We start from the raw sequence: 21,260 nt of genomic DNA, 5'->3' as shown, positions 1-21,260 counted from the left end.
ACAAATGGGTAGCTGGACAATGATAACCCTGATTCAAAACACCTTCGATCCCATGAACCTAAATGTGAATTAACCTTGGATTCAGAAAACGTAGCTCTCAACAACGAATTATCTAAACCCTAACCTCAGAACTGGTCTTCTCAAACTGGTCTATTTCAATTGTATTAACTCTTGAGCAGATCCAAAACATGAGGATTACGTGAGGAAAACGCTCAGGAAAGCACAACGCATTGTCTTACCTAAGTTCCTCATACTTTCGTACACTACACATCGTGTTTTAGATATTGTATTACTCGATCAAGAGCACTTGAGCGAAGAATAGGCAGAATAACGTCACCGCTTCCCTACGAGTCAACGAATCGCCACAGAATGTACTCTGCTGAGAATCTGACAAAAATCCCACTCTCCCATTCTAAGCCCCCTTATAACAAATTACCCTTGGTACACAATCCTCTCAACTGCCTTGCACGCATCCTTCAACGTCGACACCATATCCTGGAGCTGCTCGACACTACATGCAAAGGCTGCTTGCCCATTCGCCTCACCTCCCTCCACTTTCTCTCCCGTCTTCAGCACAACGTGGTACAGAAGATCTCTCCGCGGAGGTGCCCGATGCGGCCCTGTACCCTGCTCTTCGCCCTCGTCACCACTCGCAACACGATACTCAAGGCGCCAATCCACTCCTTTCAGCCGGGAAATGCTACTAAAGTCCCCCGTACGAGACAAATCCTTTCGCAACCGCTCCTTCCCGTCTACAAAAATTCGTGCAACAATTTCCGCCTGTGATTCGGACACGCCACTCCTTCCAGACAAGAACTTCACAAGCGATCCCTCTGACGCATTGCTTTTAGCCGCTTCCACGAACAGACACGCCAGGGCGGAGTACAGCTTCTTGATCAGATCCACCTCAATTTGTTCAAAGATGGGACCGTCAAGCGCTGCGTCTTCCCGCTGCAAGCTCAACAGGACAGATTGCGCCGCCCCAGCGAACGCCTCAATCTCCGCGTCGCTACAATTGGCGATAGATCGCAGAGACTCCACAACGTCTCCCTCGATGTCAATCTCCACCTCCTCCATCGCCATATCTATGGCCACGCTCCCCGGTTCTATGTACCCAGCAGCTCCAAGGGTTAGGGTTTGGATTGATTATCCTATGTGGAAAATCGAAACCCAGATGCAGATTGCAAGTCTAATTCCAAACATAAAAATATTTTATAATAGTTCCAATGCTGTGCACAGAATATGTGGCTACAGCGGATCCTTCCGTTGGACGTCGAAGAATAAATTAAGGGAAGAAGATAGTACTAAAGTAGAATCCCCTTAAAAGCTTTTACTATTTCAGAAATCAAAGCCTGACTTCGTTTGCAATTCTCTCGAAGGAACTGTAATGTTGTGCGTGATCGAAATGAGAATATTGCACACATTTGGTGGAGCATGTGCACAGGCCCTCTATTTCGTAGCTTAGTCTCAGGAAATATTAGCATTAACGGCGACTTTGCCGTGCAGCTCTGTCAAACACTTGGGTTATTTGTACACCATCCTTGGTAATTTCGCGAATGAAGTGTCAATCAAGAGACGCGTGCTACAACGCAGTTTCAAACACCACTGTGAACAAATGAAGTTCAGTTTATACAGAAAATCTGCCACTAAAACGACAAGTCGATTGCTCATCTTTCAATAAACAAGAGAGAGTCTTGCATATTTACAAAGAAGCATCATCCACATGGATATGTCACTTCATAACCTGGTGACCTAAAGATGTGAATCGCTCAGGCGCCACCAAGATGTGGGGACTACAAGCGTGCTAACTCCCTGCACAACCTCTAGCATACTTGGAAATATTAAAAAGCTAGCATGTCTACTATGCCGCATCTTGATAGAATTGTGGCAATAAGTAGAAATGTTTCACGAATAAATGAAACCTCTCTACTAATTTACTTCCTGAGAAGGAGGCCGCTTGAAGTTGCTTACAAGAGAATCTAGCAATGAAGGTCGACTTTCTGAACTCCTGCAGCCTTGTCATGTGCACCTGCTGGAGAACACTGGCCAATCACTGCAATAATTTTAGAAAAACTTTTTTGAAGCTGCCTTCTCCAGTTTTGCAGGTTCATTTTCTGTGAACTCAATAAGCTGCTCGACCACGAGCGCATAATCGTACTCCATACAAGCCTGATTGACGAGCCACACAAACTGTTAGAAAATACTACGAGCCAAAAATTCACATACACGAATCAACGTAGATATACCCAAGGCTTAAAGAATGCATGCTGTAGAAGATTCCTTTGAAAATGAGAGGTAAATTTGAACTGAAGTAGCCCTAACCCGTTAGCGCTGGAGTTCTTGCCGCAACATCTCGTTCTCATTCCGCAATGCCTGTGTGATCGGTATGCCTGGATAGCGTTTCGATAGCTGGCGGGACAACTTTCGTCCTGATAATCTCGAAACTTGTTAACATACGTCCATCCCATGGCCAAAAGGTACAAGTAGCTCTTGTCGCGGCAACTCTCGATAAGCACAAGTGCCTTGCGCAGCGATTCCTCGAACAGTTCCAAGGGCTCCCCCGTCTCGGGTCGTTCCTTGAGGTCTGTTATGTTGAGCTGTTCTAGAAGCTTGCTGATCAGCTTCAAATGGTGAGCAAATTGCCGGCAATTCTTCTTGTGCATTCGAGCATTGTTCGCTGCTTGGACAATCATAGAGATTAACTGCACAGCGTTGATGCCAGTCAATTGACCCACGTTTGCAACGTCGCCTAATGAAAACCTTGGAATCCATCCCGTCACTGCTGCCATCTTCGCAACTCACCAGATTTGTCTCCTTGACACAACAAAATTCCTTCTCCCGCAAGCGAGTTTCCTCCCCTCGCAGCTTCTAAGCTTTGATCATGTGCGATGAATTACGTGCTTGCGTGTCGACAGAACTGCAACAACCGGCTTGACACTAAAATACCCTGCCGTGCTCGACCTGCTTCATAGTTTGCTCTTGGACGATACCCTTTCAACTTGCGGAAATATTGTATTATCGTGAGTCAGTTGCTTACCGCTGCAAAGTAGTACCCTGTGTGCATATGAACCAATGAAGAGCACAATCAGCCTCGACCTTAGCCTTGACAATTTTTAAGAAATCGAGGCCATACCCCAGGGAGAACCCTCTCTCTCGCTCTCGCTTGGTGTGAGTGTGTGTGTGTGTATGTGTGTATGTCGCTGACTAAGAGGTCATTGCAGAAAGCACGGAAGATGTTGACAGATTTGGTTGCCATAACGATGCACTTACTGACTTGCCAGCAGCTGTCAGAGTGAAGATAGAAATAAGTAATGCATTGGATTAACTCAGAATTCAAGATTACAGACATTTCTAAAAGAGTTTTACAGGTTCGTCACGTTAAGGTTCCATATTCAACAATATGCATTTCACAAGGTAGTTTATAAGCAGTCTAATGCACCGAACTGGAGGTCGACCTTCAAAGGTTTCTGCCTTCAGACGGCGAGAATCGCAGTTCCTAACTTGATCAAGACCTGCTCCCGAAGAGTTCAATTGTAGCCTCTCGAGACCTTCATCTACATCAACACGCTCCAGTCGAAGAAATCATCGTCGCCCAAACCGCTTCCGGAACAAATCATACAAACTCATTGAAAGACGATCATGTAAAACCAAACCTACACATTGAGAAGCAATCGAGAAGTACTCAGAAAACATGACGAGCATAAGCTTTGGAGAGACGTCAACGCGACCCCACTCCGATGTGAGAAGCTCACCAGGACTCCTCCTCAACTTGCCCAGCATTGCTGTGGCAGGGATGTAGTAGGAAGAGGGATGGACCACTAGCGACCATGAGATGCAACCGTAGAAGCAGCAGACGGGGAACGATAGCGGGCGACTGACGCACGTCCATTGGCAGCTGCGCTTCTGTGCATCAATGGTCACGACCACGTTTCCAAAAGCCATCCTGTATTCCTAGTCTCAGAGATTTTGCTCCCGAATCTCGATGCATAAGTTACTCACTACGAGGAATGAGAGTCGTCTGCTTCTTGCTTGCTCGCTGCAACACCAACAACACTGCTGGTTTGGAGTCAAAACTGAGTCTAAGGTTTTCATTGCCTCCACTGTGACCCACAGATTGTTCAAACAGCAAATTTACCGCAAACATTGGGGAGAATCTGAGTAAAGTTATCCCCTCTTCCTTTACCGGAACTTGCTTACTCCTTTACAAACTGCAACCACACAGTCTCAGATAAAAACCAAGAGTTGCATGTTCCAGTGCAGTGCGATCAAATCAGAGGTTGACCTGGTACTAAAAAAGGCTATCTATCGTCAAACATGAATATACCATTCGCTCTTCTTCCATCCACATGAGACGTAGTCTTTAAGCCCCAAGCGCTGAATCCACGGTGTCTCAAGAATTGCTTGGGAGAGAAATTCGGAGAAAAGATGTGAAGGTATGGACAGAGTTGTGAGCGTTTTTTGTATTTTATTGATTGACGTGGCAATGCATGGCAGAATCGTGCCGCTAATTAGATGAATGTTTTTATTGTTTCGGTGAATTTGATGAAGGATTTATGCGTTTGGATCTCCTCACTGTCACTCTGACTTCACGCTGCTGAACATGCTACAAGAGTTGGGATGCCCGATGAAAGGTGGATGTGAGGAAGGCAAGCAGGATCTCGGCACCAAAAGTTATATTGCAATGAATTTCTGGGTCCATGATCTAAAGCAACCATGCCGAAGTCTGTGATCCCCCTGAGGTGGCCCCCCTTTTACAAGGTTGCAGAATCTATGCTGCTGGAATTTCATTCGATCCCCGAAGCCTTGACATGGTCCACCTTGTGATGGGCTTTGGTTGTTGCATCAAGCAGCCAAGTTTGTGGATTATTGCCGGACACTTTAGCTCCATGTGGAGCTTTACTTTAAATTCCTTGGGAGATCAAGGTCAAACTGGAATTCTGGAGCAGGTAAAAAAGAGCACAGTGGGTGGCACCGTGTGTTAAAGTAGTTCCCAATCTGCTTTCTCATGTTCCAATGTTTTTTCACTCTGTCGATTAGTTTGAAACATAAAAAAAATGATAATGTGATAGGTGTTTTTTTCCGGGTGTGTTGTTATTGTCTTTATTATCTTAATGAGTAATCAAGTGGCAGGTGATGTCGACGATAAATAATAAAATGATCGGACTTCGTGCACGTCAAACTATCTAGGGTTGCAGTATCTGGCCTTAACGACATTTATGGATTGCGATCAGGTAACTTGGTCATTAGCAGATGGAATTCTGCTTCGAATACACGCTTGAAAACTGCAACGTCGCGAACATATCCAGGGGGGGATTAGAAGGGAGCAGGATTCATGACGGAGATTCAGGCATTGAAGTCCTCTTTTTATTGAAGTTCGTATAGTTCAACAGCTTGTTTCTTTCTTCTATTTAGGGTTCAGATTCTGCTTTCAGCATCATTTTCTTGACGTTTATCGATGTGATAATGAAATGTCAACTGGAAGCACTTATTTTAGACAAAGACAAGCAGGAGACACACACAAATCGCTTTGACAAATCCACCGTCGCCGAAACATCAGCGGTAATCATTTGTCAATCCAGAGTTGAATTCTAAAACGACCTACAGAATCCGCGAAAAAACCCACTTTTATTGCGACAATAGCGAGACCGAAATCTCCATGCACAACACAATCACACTCAATCCTCAAAGATGCCGACCAAAACACAACCGAATTTACTCTCACAAGTCATGAGGAATTCCCAGCACATATAACAAACAAACCATGTCAGAGATTCAGGCATTGAAGTCCTCTTTTTATTATTATTATTACGGCAGTACTGCTTGGTAAGTGCGGATTATTTTGCAAGACTTTCAACACTCAAATGTGATCGACTTCACCTTCTTGGCTTTCATTTTAAGGATCTTATAAGCACAAACAATGATGTCCTAATAAATACTCTAAGAGATATTTTAGTAGATTTTATTTTCATTGACATGTCAGCATTGATTTTGTAAACGATCTGCACTATATTTTGTTTTACTCAGTGTGAACTTGTCACATCTTCTGGATACTATCTAAAAATCAAATTTGAACATGAAATGTTGTTGATTTTGAAAACAAGTTGCACATACTTTAGTTGGAACAATTTTTTGTTTTTTTATTACTTTTAAAAAAATTGAAAATCGAAACAAAAACAATTATAAAATTTGATAATAATTTTAAATTTAAAAAACTATGAGATGATCAAATGATAAAAAAACATTTCTTTAGCTATATAATAATTTTTTTTGTACATTAAAATCTAGCTTTCAATAATGGACAACCTTCCATGAATTATTACTTTTTAAATAATTGATTATCTTCTTATGCTATACATTGTCTTTACTCAATAATCCTGATATTAATACTTTCTTTTCTTGATAATATTACATCTGAATGTTTTTTATTTTTTAATAATCTATTCAAGATAGTATAATTTTTAAAATAAAATCATGTTTAATAACTTCAAAAATATCAGTTAATGTTCTGATTTTAACAAAGATTTCTTACAATTAATCTGTAATACAATTATAAAATTTTAAAAATCTCCTTAATACTACTATAATAATTAATATTATTATTCAAAATTATTCATTTTATATACATATATATAATTACTATTTTTAAAATATGAATTATATATAAAATCATTAATATGTATATATATATATATATAAACATAATAGTATTATATTTCAATTGCATTTTAGATATTTTAAATATTTATATTATATATTTAAGAAACTCAGATAACTTTTTTTAAAATTTAAGTAATTTTGAAACCTCTTCAAAATATCTAATAAAAACTTAAATTGCATAGATATTTTAAAAAATTAATTTTTTATTTTGTAAAATAAATTATATATTAAAGTTTTTTTTTAGAGGTTTTATTGTAAGAAATTTTACAACATATCACTAAAGCCTCAAACAATAAGCTTCAATAAGTACTTCAAAGTTTTAAACTTAATTATATAAAAATAACTTAATATATATTATATCATGAAGTACTAAATTTAAACATATAATATCAAAGATATAAATCTAAATATGCATGTAGAATAAAAATAGATACATGCATACCTAAGAAAAAAAAGAAAAAAAAGAAAAAAAAAGAAAAAAATTTTAAAGTATTACAACGCTAAAATAACTATAGTTAAATTTACATAAATTGTAAAATCTTAAAATAAGACATAAGTATATAAAAAATATCACTAAAACCATTTTTTTTATAATCTTACTTTTATATATACTAAATAATAAAAAAGCCATGTAATATTTTTTTCAATAATTATGAAGTAATTAGACCAAATATGTAAGTTTTAGATTGTTTTATAGTAAATTCTTGCAATAAATAAGTTAATAAAAAATTTACTATAGCATACAATATAATTTTATTTAAAATTTATATTTCAAAAAAATATTTAAAAAAATTAATAGATTTATTATATATCTAATTTATTATTTTATTTTTATTTATTTATTTATTTAAGTAGCATATATATTTTTAAAATTATTTCTGATTTATTTAATAAGGTAAAAATATAGTATATTTTACATTAAAAATTAATAAATTTCAAAATTTACCAAATAGTATTTATGATAACTTCCAAAAGGTGTTTGATATCATTTAACATTGTTGTATTATGCGAAATCTTACTTGAAAATGCATCAGGCACTTAGCTATGGAAGATAGAAGAAAATTGCAATAGCAAGTCCTAACAACTCTAATAGAATCATAATTAAATTGCAATTAAAATTTAACAAATATAATCAAATATTGATTAAGTCCAATTAAATTTCCGAATAAGTTATAAAAGAAATATAAAAAAAATCCTAAAAAAATCATGATTGAATCCTAATTGAATCTTAATTAAATCCTAAAAAAATTCTAAATAAATACTAATCAAATCCTAAACAAATCCTAAACAAATCCTAATCAAATTCTGATCCAATTCTAAACAAATTTTAGTCAAATCCTACTCAAATCCTAAATAAATTCTAATCAAATTCCAAACAAATCTTAAATAAATCATAATCAAATCTTAGACAAATTCTAAACAAATCCTAATCAAAATCCTAAACCATAAATCCTAAATCAATTCTAAATCATAAACAAATTCTTAATAAATCCTATGGCAGATTGAAACTTCCATAACTAATAATCAAACTAATTATTTCAACTCAAAATTTGCAAACATCTCAACAATTAAGTTGGCAATAAGCATAAATATTTTTAAAAAGATCGAACTTACCAAATAGAAGATAAATCCTAAAATCCACTCAAGTATTGGCCATCTTCCTTCTCCAATCTTGATGCCAATCTTTCCAAGCCAAAATCTCTTAATTCATATATTAAATATCTCTCAAAATTCACATATCTATTAGAAATCAAGTCTACTATTTATAAAAAAAATTTCATTTCAATCCAATTAGCATATTTCTAAAGATCTTAGAAACCCTTACTAATCTTCAAAATCCCATTTTTGAGACTTCAACCCACTTAAACTTCAATAACCTTTAATATAACCATTCAATCATACTCAAATTTACAACATGCAATAAAAAAAAGCTTTAATCATAAACCTACAAATTTCCACTCATAGATCTACTATCAACTCAATAAATTCTTCCAAAAGCCATTTGTTTTTTTTGTTTTTTGTTTTGTTTTGTTTTGTTTTGTTTTTTTTTTTTGTTTTTTTTTTCACAAAATTAAATTTACCCAAAATAAACTTGACTTTTCAAAGCTCTTACAAAGTCATTATAAATTCAAATTGCTCAAAAAAAATGCTCAAAGAAACCCTATGAAGTGTTCTCTCAAATTATATACTTTGATTTGCAAAAGAACCCTGAAATTGCCGTAGGTGCATGGTTTCGTGCCTTAGGGTCTGATTCTGACAGTGGTTGGCAATTGATCCTTTGTAGGTATCAATTCTTATTTTCTTAAAGTCATTTTTACTAAAATCAACTCCTAACTCCCTTGTACATATGTCTATATTCTTTATTTTTCTATTCTACTTTATTTTATCTTATTTATGTTCCTACAAAGTAAGTAGAAGCCTACTTTGCAAAAAGACAACATTTTAATTTTTAATTTTGTTTTCTTTTGACTTTTATCTATATTTTTAAGATAATTTTCTACAATATTTTGAAATAAGATCTTATATAATATAATATTTCTTCACTCTTTCACTTATTAGCTATGTTATAACACGACAATGTATCATTTTTTCATAGAAGTCACTTTAATAATATTGTTAAGCATCAAAACTCTCTTTTGAAGTTGTAAGTCTAAACATGTTATATTATATTATTTTAAAGAAAATTAATAAGTCATTTATTTTCTATCTTAATTATAAAAAATTATAAATATATATAATAAAAAATTATTCTTGAATCTAAATTTTTATATTTATAAATATATTATTATTACTTTAAAGAATTATTATTTAATTTAGATAGATATTTATTAATTTAAATTCATAATTTTATTATATTGTATCAATAAGACCTTAAGATAATTATATATAAAAATTATTAATATTATATTTGTACTATTACATAATATAGCTTGATTTATTTTAACATTGCTTCAAATCAAAAATATTCTCTATTTCAAACTTTCAATTATCATTTATGGTAATAAATTGGTTATTATGCTAATAATATTTTATATATATGTATAATTATTTTAAATTTTTAAAAATTAATTATTAAATCTAATGATTACTACCAAAATTTAATTAGATTTTTTAATTTTTGAATAATAATAAAAATTATTCCTTTATGATCCAAATTCTAACAAAAATACTCTTTTACTTTTTTGTAAATGTTTAATAATGCCAAAAAAAAATTCAATTTTTTTAATAACAAAAATTGTTAAAATTTTAATTAAAAAATATAATTAATTTTATTTGAAATGAATAAGTTCCTATTAGTTACATGTAGTATTTCTTTCAATTAGTATAAGATAAAAATTTCTAAACAAGATATGCAATTGATTATTTGTATGTTTTTTTAAAAAATTAAATTTGTAGAATATTTAACAAAAACTATAATAAAACCATCTTTCAATGAGCTTAATAAAAATCTAATGCACATAATTACATCACATACTTGAATTTCTTTTTATCAATAAAAATTTTGATTAAACTAAAGAGTCTTTATGATAATTATTAAATTCTTTAAATAGACATTTAATTAGAATATAACTTTAATTTCTAATTATATTATGTAAAATAAATAAATTTGATATATTTATTTATTTTAAAATATTTTAAAATAATTCAAAAAACACAAAAAATTAATTTTTTATAAATAATCATTTCAAATTCTAAGGCCAATATTTATTCATTGCTATTCTATTCTTATTTAAAAACATAAAAATAAAAATTAATTGAGTAAAAACTTATGTTTGACAAAAATTCAAAATCATTGAATATCTCATATATTCTTAAGAATATATCTTAATCTAATTTAGAATAATTTCTTTTATTCATCTCTTTTTTGATGCATAAATGTTTTTTTTATTATTCAAAGATTTATTTTGGTAAAAATATTTATATATTATATTAATAAAAAAAATACATTAAAAATAAAATATTATAATTTTTAATTATTATTATTATTTTTTATAATCTTTATATTCTATATATTTTTTAAAATTAATTGAATCATGAAAAATCTTTATAGTTTTTTTTATTAAAGTCTCTTAAAAAGGGCTTTAATTATCATCTAAACAAGAATATTTCTTTAGAATAAAAAATATTTTATAATAAGTTATCAAATTGGACTAAATAGTTATTGACTTCTTTTTTAAAGTTTTTTTTTATAATTATATAGAAAATAATTAAATAAAATATTTTAAATATTTTATTGAATAAATCTTTAAAATCTTTATATTCATTCAAATTATCATGAAGGATTGTACTCAAAGAAGAAATAAATTTGTATTAATAATTAAAAAAAAACTTATATATTGTGACTTGCATAAAAGTCCATGTATTTAAAAATTGAGGTTCTTATTTTCTTGATAAAAAATACACTTCTTGATCTATTTATTTATTATAATACAAGGATCATATTTAGCCACCATATATGCTACTGAATTCTAAAACCTTGCTTGCAACATAGACTGGAATGACAAAGTTCTTATCAATTAATTTTGATATGGATTAAATAACAACATCAAAGATTTCTTATTGACAATATCAAAAGTAGAATCTTTGAAATAATTTATTACTTAAGCCATTGCATGCATTAATTAACTATGTGAAAGATATCAAGAACAAAAAATTAGGTGAAGAAGAATAAGTCTAGTGATAAAAATAGCTCTTAAGCTTTCAAAAACTTATTCATCAAGGCCAAAATCAATGCAAATTGATATGATACATTTTAAACCTCTCATTGAATAAAATAATATTCAACATTGTTAAGAAGGTTTGTACTTATATTATAGAGAATCTAAACACATTGCTCAACATTGTCCAAAGAAACAATACAATCACAAAATAAAAACTATGGTTGCCAAAGAGGAAAATGTGTCAAAAAATAAGGTTTTTTTTAACTACAATAGGAATCCTACAGCTAGAATCTTAAGTAACTCCTAATAAAGGTTATATTCTCTCCTCAAATTTCTCACCTTGTTTTACAATAGAAGTTTGTTAGGACCAAAAAATTACATAGTCTTAGCCTTGTTGAATTGAAGAGCCTCAGCTTATTTTATAAACAAAGACTTTATTAAAAAACAAGATATATTTTTGGTTAAGAAAATCAAACCTATATATGTAGAAGTATTAGATTGTTATTCATTATCTTTTGAAGATGTATACATGAAATTATTCTTATAAAAATAGTAACTAGTGGTCATAATAATTTATTAATATTTAATATGATTTTATCTTTTTTAATTCAATTATTTTAGAATTATCATAATTAAAAAGTTATAATCTTCAAATAGACTACATTTCTTAGAATCTTGATCTTTTCTATAGCTTAGCTCAAAATTCTACTAGGTAAATAAAAACCTATAAGGCTAATACATCCAAACTATAATTAGTATGAAGTTTTATGCATGCTATAAAAAAAGATCAACTTTTGTTATATGTCATATCAATTGTTGATAGAAAAAAAATTTCAAATGGCATTTTAAGCTAATACTAAGATTATCAAGATGTTTTTGAAAAATAAAAATAAAAATATTCTTCAAAAGCATTGTTTTTATCATTATTCCATGAATCTTCAAGAAAGGGCGCAACCACCATTCAAATCAATCTATTGCTTATCACAAAACAAGTTGGATGGACTAAAAAAATATATTAATAAAAATTTGATTAAAAATTTTATATGCTATTTAAATATCTTGCTAAGATTCTTATCTTATTTATAAAGAAAAAAGATGGATCTCTATAGGTATGTGTGAATTATCAAAGACTCAATGAGATCACTATTAAGAATATATACCCTCTATTCTTAGTTTTAGGACTTTTAGATCAATTAAATCAAATAAATATTTATACAAAAATAGATCTATAAGTATATAATCTAGTATGCATCAAAGAAGGAGATGAATTGAAAACTGTATTTTAAACCAAATATGGGCATTTTAAATATAATGTCATGCCTTTTGGACTCACAAATGTACCAACTATATTTCAACATCTAATAAATGATATATTTTGTGAATTTCTTAATAATTTTTTTATTTATTAATTAGATGATATCTTAATCCATTCTAAAAACATAGGAGAGAATGAACTTCATACTTGTCATTTGTTATAAGAACTAAAAGATGCAAGATTATACACCAATATGAAAAAATATGTATTTCACACTACTTAACTTGACTTCATAGAATATATTATTTTAATCAATAGTCTTGTGATAGAGCGTAAGAAGATCTAAACTATTATAGATTGTAAGATCTCAAAAATAGTCAAAGATTTGTAATATTTTTTGAAATTTTTTAATTATTATCAAATCTTTATCAATTTTTTTTTCAAGCTATTCCTCTTCTTACATGCTTGAAATATATAGAAAAACTTGAGTGGAGCAAAGAAGCTGAAGCATCTTTTAAAGCCTTGAAAACAACATTTATTATTGCATCAATCTTGTATCATATCAACTTTTTGAAGGTATTCTTCATGGAAACAAACACATTAGACATTTCCATAGATATTATTTTGTCACAAATGGAAGTAGATGACAAGTTCCAACTGATAGCTTTTCATTTTGAGAAATTTTCAATAGCCAAGATTAGCTATGAGATCTACAGTAAAGAACTTCTTGCAATTGTGGATTTATTTTAAAAAAATGACATCATTATCTAAAAGGTGCTTTTAGTCCAATCATTATATATATATGGATCATAAGTACTTCAAGTACTTCATGTTGGTACATATTTTAAATTATCACTATGCCTGTTGGAGCATGTTTTTATTAAGATTTGATTTTAAGATTACTTATTAATTCAAAATATAATAAGTATTGTTAGATATTCTTTTTAGACATTCTTATCTTGCACCAAAAGGAAGACATGCAACTTTTGATAAAAAAAGAATAATTTTTTAAAATCAAAGCATTTTCATCTTTGAGCAATAAAATCAATATTGACTATTGATTCAACCTTTCTTACACAAATTCAATCAAGTATGTCCTCTAATCTTCTTATTTATGATATCAAGAATAATTCTTCTAAGTTTCATGATACTTCAAAGTTTAAGCTCAAAAATAATCTACTTCATTTTGAAGGATAATTATATATTCTAGAAAGCAAAGCACAATTACATATTTTTTAAACTCGTCATAATATTCTAATAGTTGGACATTTTGGATATAGTAAGATTTTTTTGAATATAATAAGCTTTTGGAGCTAATATCAAGAAATTTTGGATGGCGTCAAATGAAAAAGATAATTAAAGACTTTGGACAATGATGAGATATTTATTCAAGATCTAAAACTCCTCATTATTAACTTTATGGACTTTTTTAGTCATTACCTATCTCGAAAAAACTATGGTCTTTTATTTCTATGGATTTTATTAAAAACTTCTAGTCTTAAGTTGATATGATTCTATATTTGTGATAATAGATCATTTTGTCAAGATGGCACATTTTTTATTATGTAAAAAATCCATCATAGATAAAAAAAAATAGCTAATTTTTTTTGATAACATCTATTGCTATCATAGATTACCTAAAAATGTTATATTGGATAAAGGGACTCAACTTGTATTAAGATTTTAGAGAATCTTTTAAAATTCTAATAAATATTTTTTAAGATTATAAAGATAGATATAAAGCTTTCTTTGGCTTTTCATCCTTAAACTAATAGGCAAGCAGAATGCATGAATCCAGTTCTAGAGCAATATTTGAGATGTACCATCAACTATTATCAAAGTGATTGGACAATTCTTTTACCATTAGTAGGGTTTGCATACAATAATTTGACACATTCTTTTCCTCACAAATACCTTTTTTTTGACAATTATAGCTATTATCTATAACTTGATACTTTTGAATTTTTAAAATTTGATAATCTTGCAACAAAAGATTTGACAAATCATTTGTAGGCTTGAATTTTTTTCTATTTGTGAATAAGTCAATGCTATTGCTTATCAATTATATCTACCAAAGTCTATAAAGATCCATTCTATATTCCACATGTTTTTTCTTAAGCCATATAAGACAATGAATATCTCAAGAAAAAGACAAATGCCATCTCATTCCATTGAAGTGGATAATAATCAAGTTTTTGAGATAAAAAAACCTTAGATTTAAAGTGGTGCCTAAATATTTTGGAATATCTTGTTCATTGGTGCAAATATGATATTAGTAAATGCACTTGGGAACCAACAAAGAATCTTATAAATACAACAAAGAGAATTGAAGTTTTTTATCAATAACATCCATCAAAATCAAGATGAAAAATATCAAATCTTTGCTATAAAAGAAATAAGATCTAAGGAAGATAGCATTCTACCTTCTACTCTTGTTAATAACTTCTATATATTTATAATGCTAAGAAGATGAAAAATCAAAAACCTGTAAATTCAACTCAAGAGCTATTACTTACTGACTTATTACACAAGACATTGCAATTGTCACAACTTTCAAGATGACGTAATTGAGATGAAGATCCTCAAGAATGACATGTCTTTTTTTGAATAGATGGCAAGATAGAATATATTTGATATCACAACTTTGAAAGAAACCCTCAATATTTGGTGATTTTATTAGAGATAAGAATAATTTTTGATGCTATTTTTAATACTTTATTTGAAGGAAGTTACAAAGACCTTAACAATGATCAAATAACAAGGTGGTCTACCTGTCCTAGTATGTGACACTATCGATGGTTGAAAGGATCTATCAACCATCTTCAAAGAAAAAAAAGATTAGAATATGTGACAAATATAATTTGCTACATTTTAAATTTTTTCAATATATAATGATCACTCCTTCTGGAATTTGTCTCTAGAAAGGAAGATTATATTCTAGACATATATATTTATTCTAATATTTATCTATATGATTAAATAGAAATAAATAAAAATAGATTTATTTTATATTATTTTTTTAAAATTCTTTCTAAAAGCTTCATAGATACTACTTTAACTTTATATACATTCGTAATTGATTTGTAAGATAGAAACATCATCAATAAGTTAATCATGTATTAATAGTTTACAAAATAAGTTAAATATAATGCGCACATATAAAAAGCTTGTCTTACAAGTTAAGATACATATCTTACAAAGTCAACATGTTTTGGAGGTCCTATAAGACATTGCTACATAACTCCTAATTAAGAATATATAAAGAGGCAAGAAAGAAGCCTTGTTCACTCTTGTCAATACTTTTTTAGTCCTTAGTCTTATTTTAAGACTTTCTAATCTTCTTGTCCATGTTAGTTTAATACCATGTTAGTTTAATACTATATTTTTATTGATACGAGCATTTGATGCAAAATTATAAAAATAATAATATAGTAATTTATAATTTTTTGAAAAAAGCTTTAAGAATTAATTATTTCATTTGATAGATAAATAAGTTTTTGATTTAATATTTGAGAATTATAAAAGTTAAAGCAAAAAACTTTTACATAATTATATATTCTTTACTTTGATAAATTTTTTGTTAAAAATACATTCAAATTTTTAATGTAAATTCTTATTTTTATAAATAATTATAAAAAAAATCCACTTTATAAAATTTTGATAAATCTTATGTATGATGTCCAAATCAAATATCTAAGAAGTTGGAGCTCAATTAAGAACTCCATTTGATTGATGATTTCTTGAATCTATTAGTATTAATTTATTTTTAAAAATATTTATAGTTTGATTATTATAATTAATTTTACTTAAGTAACTTAAAGTATTAAATTTTCTATAGAAATTATTATTATTTTTTGTTATCATAATTAATTGAACTTATTATTAGTTAAAGTGGTAATTAAAAATTATTTATAATAATTATCAATTTTATGATTTTATTTTATATTTATATTGATATTCTTCGAATTTTTATTTAATATAATACAAATGTAATAATATAAAAGTTTATACCTTTTTAAAAGAAGGAAAATAATAAAAAAAAATTAACAAAGATATTTTTTTATAAAAAAGAAGACAATTTATAAGTTTAAAAATACCATAATATTTTTAAAAGCTGTATATATTTATTTATTTAATAAAAAAATTTAAATTTTATATTCTATACTTTAATCATATCAAATTTTTTAAAATTAAAAATTAGATAGTTATATGAAGTGATAATAAATAAATTTTATATCAAAGAAATAAAAATAAAATAAAAGAGATGTTTTGTAATATATGAAGATATAAGAATAGCTTTTTTATATATACAATGAAATTAGAAAATTTTAAAATAAGACTTGAGTATATAAAAATATATGTAAGACTAAAGATGGCTTTAATTTATATATATATATATATATATATATATATTAAAGGCTATGTAAAAGCATATTGAGCACTACAAAACATATATGTGAAACATCAGAAATTGCAAGATGCTTTTAAAGTGGCTTTCTTATGATGAAAAGTTTTCAGAATAATAATTGTAGTCACATTATTCATCCATAGATGCAATATATAGGTATAAAGTTTGAGTTTTTTTAAGAGATGTATTATTGGTCTAATTAAGTTTTACATACTTATACTTGTTTATATTCCTTAAGTTAATATAGATGCCTATAACATCCATATATAATTATTTTATTTAAAAATATATAAAATCAAACAAACATCTTAATTTTTTATATAAAAAATATATTTAATAATATTTTTAAAATTTTAATAGATTATAATCAATGTTTTAAAATTAACTATTACTATTAATCTTGATTAGCTTATTTTTATTTTATATATATATATATATACTGGTTATTTAATAAATGCCAATAAATATTGGTTTAATTATTTTGAATCTAATAAATTATTTAATTATGCTTTTTAAAAATACTTATAATTTTTAACACTTTAATGAATTTGATCTAAGATTTTAAGTTTCAATTTTTTCTTCTTAAGTTTTTTCACAAAGATTAATTTTAATTCATGTATATATATATATATATATATATAGTATCTAAAATACAGTTTGTAAATTAAATATATATATTCCACAGTTGAATTTGAATTCTGATATTTTTGAGAGTTGATTTTACAATATTTTCATTATATAAGTTTACTTATTTTCATAGAACTCTTATACATGCATCATAAACATGTATTTAATTGAACCTAACACAGATATTGTAAACATGTATTACAGGCATGATCTTTTCAATTTTCAATAGCACAGAACCCTCAAGAGAACTTACCTTAAAGATGGTATTAAACATGGATACTTCATTGCAGCCGCTCTTGTTAAAAAAGACTACATCTTTAAATCTATAATAATCAAACATCAAGAGTCGATTCCGCGCAGTAGAACAAATTATTTCTCCATGAAAGATCATCACCAACTGTACAATTTAAATTGTGTTTATGTGTGTAGCACTCCCGCGATATGAATTTGTATATATTTACACAAAGTCGGTGTACCCAAGTAAGACATTGTTTGTGCATTAACGAGAAAGGGTGGTTAGCAACAGATGATCACTGCAGGATGTTCTTCCGCACTCACCAAGTTATCCGAAATATCTGCAATAAAATGGAAATTATGGTTAAAATCACATACTCACACACATGCACACACGATCTCTCTCTTGCCTCAAAATGAAGGAAAAATATGGTTGGAGACACTTTATCATGGGATCCTCAAAAGCCCGGAGTTCTTCAAGTCAAGGGATTCATAAGATTTGGCAGGTTGGCATTTTCGGTGAATGAGAGAGAGAAAGAGAGAGATTGTGTTTGTGTGTGTGAGAGAGAGAGAGTAAGTGAGCAAACTGGGTCTGTTATTGGTCGACAGCAAAGTGAAGGGTGAAGGAATCAGTGCATTTTCTGAGCTCACGGTTCGGACTGACTCTGCAGCACTGCTCTTCATCTAAGAGAAGTTGCTTCACAAACTGGAAGATGTGGAGTGAATCAAATATGGGTCCTTTGGGGGCTGCGTTGTGTGGTACATATTGAGAATTCCGGTATTATTGCGCTTCACCAGTTCGTAAAAGTGCGACACCTGTGTCGCAAAACGTCAAGTTTCTACTTCGTGAAGGGAGATACTTTATATTTAGACTGTGTGTCGGATCAGCTAATCCATGCGGAGAGGAAGTTAGCTTTATCCTTGAGCTCAAAGCATCTCATTCGTCACAGTGGAACTGAATTTATCAACAGAAATGAACTTTCAAGCCCAGAGCAAAGTTGTTGTTCGTGTTGGAGGAGCTGTGAGTAAGATATACATTGAGTAGGAAGGTCATCCGCGAGTATTGTTTTTATTATCTTTGTTATAAGCAGGCACTACTACTACCGAAAATTAGGAAATGTTTCAATGCAATATTTCGCACAACTGTGTTAAGAGTCAGGATTACAACCAAGATAACGGTTGTTCCGTTTCTGCGTTTGAAATGTGTCCAGACATTCGTAGATTGGCTAAGAAATCATGGAGCTCAATACATGAATACTCTACATCACATTATTCTAATCATTCTGCGCATAAACTAATGCAAGCAGTGAGTGGTGCAATCACAAGCTTCTCATTCATACGTATGGACATGATGGTGAAAACATAAACCCAACCACAGAGGTCTATAATTCTCCTAATTGATGAGCCCTGAAGACTTCTGATGCCGAGTAAACTAGCCTTCAGTGATTCTGCAGCTTAGACATGATTTCTAAAAGCACAGGTACACTTGATTCTGGACTCCATGCTGGCTACATCGGATGCGACCTTGACACAGGCTCCTGAAAAATCTCGGACAGGGTGACAATCTAGTCAGAATAGAAATGGGCAACAGAGTTATCGTGATCGCAGGGCCTGGAAACCTTGTCAACAACCATGTAAATCTGCAGAGTCTACGTGTGATAGGCTAGTCCAACTACATTCCAACATCAATAACATTCATTTATCGTTGATTCGAATCGTGGTGCTCTTCCTACCTTCATAACACACTTTGGCTATAATCTGTAAGGGTAACCGTGGATTGATTTTGTGACCACCCTGATATCAGCCTGTTTTGCATTAATCGAGTTGATCCTCCAGCTGCTGATGATTGAGCGCAAATTAGGCCGGAATCAAGGTGGTCACAGAAATCAACAAGAGAAGGACCAACTACGACGATGACCCGAAAAAACACGAGTTGGGCAAGTTTGAAAGCTGCCGAAGGTGGCAAGTTTCCGCGGTCACCATCTGCAAGCAGCCTGAGAACGCAACGCCATTTCTTGCAAGAAGCTCCGCGATCATCAGCATCGTCACATGCACCGTCGTGCTTTAGCCTCCAGTAGAATCCGCACAGTATGCACTTCCTCACATGGGCTGAGCACCCAGGTCTGCAAGCTCAATACACTGATGGAATTTAATCCTGCGAACCACGGTCTTATATCAGTCCCAGGGCGGAGTGGGAGTGTTGGACCAAGGTCCCGGGCATAAGTGCGTTGGGAAACTAAAAACTTGCGACAAATGGATCACTGAGCCTAGCCCTAGTAAGACCGAAACCCATCTTGGCAGGAGGCATCTGCGTGGGAAGAGTATCACGCAGGCATGACGTCGCACATCAGTTTGTCTCCTGTCAAGCGGAATCAGACATCTCCTTGAAATACATGGTACCAACTAGTCATGGCTAGCAGGGCAGTGGTCGCTACTCCAAAGCGGTACATTAGAATACTTACAGACGCAGCGTCGCAAGGTTTGTCCTCGCCCCTTAAGCACTATGGTGACCCTTGGAGAAAAAGTCCTCGAGCCTCGCCCTCAACATGCCTCTGGATGGTGCAGAAACAGCTCCAATCATAACAATATCATTGTCTCTTGATTGTTCATTAACTGAGGTCAGGGCTCTGTGATAAGAACTGATCCCTCGTCTGATATATATATATATATATATATATATGTGGGTGTTTGTTTGTTGGTGCGGACAAACACAGAGCATGAATGAGAATGGAGAATAAACATCGGTGACGAATGAGAAATTACTGTTGATTTTTCCTATATCATTAGTAATTTACCAATGCCCCAACTTTACGTTAATATGCGTCTGTGATTATGTCTTTATAAGGTCATTTTAGTTCGTTTTTATCATGGAACTGGGTACTGTACGATTATTCATTACTTTGCATCATTACAAAAATGTTAGGTAACAGTGATTTTTGCAGTGAAAAATGTACCGTAAAAGATGATTGTCATCATTCAAGTTTTTGTTTTTATGCTTTACGCGATAACGAAGACTTTAAAAAAGCACTGGAGTTTTCTTTTCTGCATAAAAAGAAAAGGAGCGGATGCAAGGTCTTATCTCCCGGAGACCTGACAGTGTCCGTGTATGGATCCAGCCCAGGATTGATCCGTCGAACCAAAATAACTGTAAAGCAATTCTTACAAGTTCATGAACCGTTTTCAATGTAGGGACTGAATCTGTATTATCACCCTCAATCTGATTCGACATCTGGAAAGGAAAAAAAAACAAAAAATTGAAAAAAAAAAAAAAAAAAAAAAAAAAAAAGGAAGGAAGAAGAAGAAGAGAAGGATTTGATTAAAGGCCCAAACGCGGGGCGCATTAGCGCAGAGCATAACCACAGATGTCGGAATTTCGGTTATAAAATTAGAGGGAAAGTGGGCGGAACAGATCAATTGC

The 21,260-nt window shown here is 30.9% G+C and overlaps 2 protein-coding genes and 1 long non-coding RNA gene across 7 annotated transcripts; all 3 read right to left on the bottom strand.

Annotated features, from left to right (window-relative positions):
- Positions 1-289: 289 nt before the first annotated feature.
- On the bottom strand, positions 290-1,083 carry LOC112279884 (uncharacterized). Its single transcript, XM_024514616.1, has 2 exons — positions 437-1,083; positions 290-344 (listed from the first exon to the last, which is right to left on the bottom strand). Exons 1-2 carry the CDS (start codon positions 1,081-1,083, stop codon positions 290-292), a joined length of 702 nt encoding a protein of 233 aa, XP_024370384.1.
- A 558-nt stretch (positions 1,084-1,641) lies between these two features.
- LOC112279810 (protein MID1-COMPLEMENTING ACTIVITY 1) lies at positions 1,642-4,090 on the bottom strand. Of its 5 annotated transcripts, XM_090249361.1 has the most exons (4): positions 3,753-4,090; positions 3,456-3,653; positions 2,323-3,054; positions 1,642-2,169 (listed from the first exon to the last, which is right to left on the bottom strand). In XM_090249361.1, the coding sequence occupies exons 3-4, from the start codon at positions 2,787-2,789 to the stop codon at positions 1,980-1,982; spliced, it is 657 nt and encodes a 218-aa protein (XP_090105487.1). In that variant the 5' UTR covers positions 2,790-3,054; positions 3,456-3,653; positions 3,753-4,090; the 3' UTR covers positions 1,642-1,979. The 5 variants fall into 5 exon arrangements, with proteins under 5 accessions (XP_090105487.1, XP_090105486.1, XP_024370307.1 ...); XM_090249360.1 differs by having other exon boundaries at positions 3,456-3,907; XM_024514539.3 differs by lacking the exon at positions 3,456-3,653 and having other exon boundaries at positions 3,753-3,891.
- A 14,999-nt stretch (positions 4,091-19,089) lies between these two features.
- On the bottom strand, positions 19,090-20,299 carry LOC149989614 (uncharacterized). The gene is made up of 2 exons (XR_016502371.1): positions 19,576-20,299; positions 19,090-19,380 (listed from the first exon to the last, which is right to left on the bottom strand). It is a non-coding gene; the product is annotated as an uncharacterized LOC149989614 (long non-coding RNA).
- Positions 20,300-21,260: the final 961 nt, after the last annotated feature.

This window comes from Physcomitrium patens, chromosome 3, assembly GCF_059467195.1.
Source record: "Physcomitrium patens ecotype Gransden chromosome 3, ASM5946719v1, whole genome shotgun sequence".
NCBI lineage: Eukaryota > Viridiplantae > Streptophyta > Bryopsida > Funariales > Funariaceae > Physcomitrium > Physcomitrium patens.
Note: the sequence above shows the minus strand (reverse complement) of the source record. Positions and strands in the feature narration are given on the sequence as shown.